Consider the following 3,532-nt stretch of genomic DNA (forward strand, 5'->3'; position numbering starts at 1 on the left):
CAGCTAAGATACTGCGCAGGACCCTCAAGCTCCCAGGCCTCTGGTAGAGGACCCGAGCTTTATGGTTAGACCGCCCGCCGGGGCAGTGTGTGTGTGTGTACACACACACACACACACACACACACACCACCTGGTGTTAAATGATCATCTGCCACATCATTGAGGACCAATCCTGATTTTAGATGAAAGAAATCAAAATCATTCAGAAATTTGGAGCCAGTGTGAAAAACATGCAGCGCTGATATTTAGCTGAGCTTCTGTGATCATATGTTACCTGTTAAGGTTTGGGTTCTTAGAACATGTATAAAAATATTCTAATCTGGTGAGTTTTTACAGCAGAAATCTGTGTCTGTGATTGTCATCCTTCTTCGTGGCTAGTCTGATGTTCTTTCTTTAGTCACCAGGGAGTGCTGTAAGAAGAGAGGGGAGGTGTTCAAACGGGAGCTGATCATCGTCGACACTCCCGGCCTCTTCGACACCTCTCTGTCTGAAGACGCCGTAAAGAGGGAGATCTCCAAATGCATCAACATGTCGGCCCCGGGGCCCCATGCCATCCTGCTGGTCATCAAGGTGGGACCCTTCTCAGCAGAGGAACGAGATGCCGTGAAGAAGGTGGAGGAGATCTTTGGAGAGGGTGCCTGGAGGTACACCATGATCCTCTTCACCCATGGAGACAGGGTTAAGACAGACTTTGAAAAAGTGTTAAAAGGAGCAGGACCTGAACTGCAGGAGGTCCTGAAGAAGGCTGGAAACAGATACCACGCCTTCAACAATCTCAGCGCTAATGATCGTGGTCAGGTCCTTGATCTGCTAGAGAAGGTGGACAAGATGGTGGCCGAGAATGGGGGAAGGTTTTACTCCAACTACACCTACCTGCAGGTGGAGGAGATGCTGAAACAAAAAGAGTCGGAGCTCAGAGAGTTTTACCAGAAGAAGCTGGAGGAGGAGATCAAAGCAGTGGAATTAAAGTATGAGAAGAAGCTGGAGGAGGCTCAGGAGGAGAAACAGCAGGTGAAGGAACGATTGCAGTCTGAGCTGGAGGAGATGAAGCGTTATTATTGGGCTTTAGAGAGCGGAGTCCGTCAGGTTGTGGAGCAGACTGTGGCTGCAGACTCCATAGAGTGTATAGCCAAGTTTCATGAAACTCTGAAGCTGAACTGAAGCTCAGACCCCACATAATGACCAGTGTGAGTCTCACAGCATGTGAGGTGGAGCTATGAGCAGGTCCCTCCTATCCAACGCATATCTTTAAGCTGAAACTCATATTCAATTCAATTCATATAGCTCCAAATCAACAGTCACCTCAAGGCACTTATTATTGTAAGATAAACAACAATCAGCCACAGGTGAGAAGACCCTAACAATCAGACAACTTGCATATGAGCAAGCACCCAGTGCATCATGGGAATCGCCCAGCAGCGTACACCTATTGCAGCATAACTAAGGGAGGATTCAGGGTCACCTGATCTAGCCCTAACTATATGTCATGGTCCTGGGTGTTTCCCAGTGTTTTCTGTTTAAGTTCTATTTCCTGATTATTGGTTATTCATGGTTTTGTTCTCTTGATGACATTTGTTGTTCTGGTTTTTAGTTTAAGTCACGGTCTTCCTTGTGTTCCATGTGTTATATTCTTGTGTGTATTCTTGAGTCTGTCTCTCAGTGTCAAGTCTGTGTCTCTGTGAATTGTCTCGTTTCCTGTTTTATTTTGATAATCCCAGTCCCAGTGCAGTGAGTCTAGTTTTGCTTCCCCATATCTCGTTGTGTATAATTAACCCCAGCTGTGTCTCCCTCCTGCTTCTCATTCCCTGATTGCTCCTGTGTGTATATAAGCCCTGTGTTTTCTCCTGCTTGTTTCTGGTCAGTCTGTGTTCCTCCATGCTGTTCTTCCTGCATGCTGTTCTTCCTGCTGGTCATTTTTCATGTTACCTCTGCTCTCCTTCCCCTCATGTTCAAGTTTGTTGTTAGTTCTTAGTTTTCTCAGTTTAGAGTATTTCTTAGTTCAGTTTCTCGCCACCCTCACTTTTGGTTGTATGTCACTCTCTTTCAATAAAAGCTCACTCACATCAACAGTACCTGCGTTTTGGGTCCTTATTAAACCCCACACGGCTTGACCCACTAGCAACGACACTAGATGCTTTAGTGAAAAGGAAAGTTTGAATCGTAAAAGATGGTGTCTATCTCCCGAATCCAAACTGGAAGCTGGTTCCACAGAAGAGGGGCCTGAAAACTGAAGGCTCTCCCTCCCATTCTGCTTTTAAATACTCTAGGACACATGTGTCAAAGTCAAGGCGCGCGGGCCACATCCGGCCGGCGTACATTTGTATATGGCCCGCGAGATCATTTTATGTAGATGTACTATTATTGTTATGCATGGCCCAGCGATATGAGGCGCTAATAATATACAAACTATAGATCCCATAATGCAGCGCTGCAGCCTCCTTGCTGAACGCTAGGCTAACTGAACATTGTCAATCAAGTCAAACTTCTGTTATTGCGAAGCTAGCCGCTCACAATGGTTGAGAGAAAAGTTGATTCTGAAAGCAGAGCCTTTCAGCGCCAGTGGGTGACTGAATATATGTTTACAGACATTGCTGGTAAACCCGTGTGTCTTATTAGTGGAGCTAATGTGGCTGTAATGAAGGAATTTAATTTAAGACGGCACTACGAGACAAAACATCAGGATAAGCTGAAAAACCTAAATGCAGAGCAGAAACTACAGAAAGTAGAAGAGCTAAAGAAGAATCTGACATTTCAGCAGATTTTTTTTCACCAGAATAAAATCACAAAGTGAAGCTGTTGTGAAAGCAAGTTTTATTGTAGCAGAAGAGCCAAATCAGCCCGGTACCACTCTGAAGAGCTGCATGATGAAGCTGTGCTACGTCTTGTGTCCAGACAAAATGCAGATTTTGGCAAATATGAGCCTGAGGAGAAATAAGATTTCTGATCAGGTTTGTGAGATGGCCACTGATTTAAGAACACAGTTGTGTGAAAGAAGCAAAAACTTTATTACATACTCTCTTGCTGTGGATGAAAGTATAGACATGGTGGACATTGCACAGCTGGCCATCTTCATCTGTGGAGAGGAAATATTGAACATTAAATCGATGATTTTTTAAAGTGTATTTAATCTGGAATAATATTCCTGTCTGTTTTTATTCATATTTATGTTTAAAAAACATTGTTTTATTGTGTTCAATAAATGTTTATCTTGTTTGGCCCGTGACCTAAAGTGTGCCTTGAGTTTTGGCCCCCTGTGCAATTGAGTTTGACACCCCTGCTCTAGATCGTCTTTTAACATATTGTCAGGGTCCTGGGTCTGAGCGACCCAGGGACCCTGAGCAGTTATGGACTAATATTATAATGTATGTATTTTGTATTGTTGTCCCTCGTTCTCCCTGCTTGTAGACATACAGTGGGGCAAAAAAGTATTTAGTCAGCCACTGATTGTGCAAGTTCCCCCACCTAAAATGATGACAGAGGTCAGTAATTTGCACCAGAGGTACACTTCAACTGTGAGAGACAGAATGTGAAA

General features: G+C 44.2%; 1 protein-coding gene across 1 annotated transcript in view; it reads left to right on the forward strand.

Moving 5' to 3' along the window:
• Positions 1–1,439, forward strand: part of LOC102195943 (GTPase IMAP family member 7-like) — a 6,791-nt gene extending 5,352 nt beyond the window's left edge. Inside the window, exon 4 of the mRNA XM_005728537.1 lies at positions 398–1,439. Within this exon, the coding sequence (XP_005728594.1) occupies positions 398–1,161 (764 nt within the window). The 3' untranslated portion in view covers positions 1,162–1,439. The remainder of the gene's footprint in view (positions 1–397) is intronic.
• The last annotated feature ends 2,093 nt before the right edge of the window (positions 1,440–3,532 follow it).

The sequence above is a fragment of the Pundamilia nyererei genome, unplaced genomic scaffold (assembly GCF_000239375.1).
Source record: "Pundamilia nyererei isolate P.nyererei 1_Seehausen unplaced genomic scaffold, PunNye1.0 scaffold00028, whole genome shotgun sequence".
Taxonomy (NCBI): Eukaryota; Metazoa; Chordata; class Actinopteri; order Cichliformes; family Cichlidae; genus Pundamilia; species Pundamilia nyererei.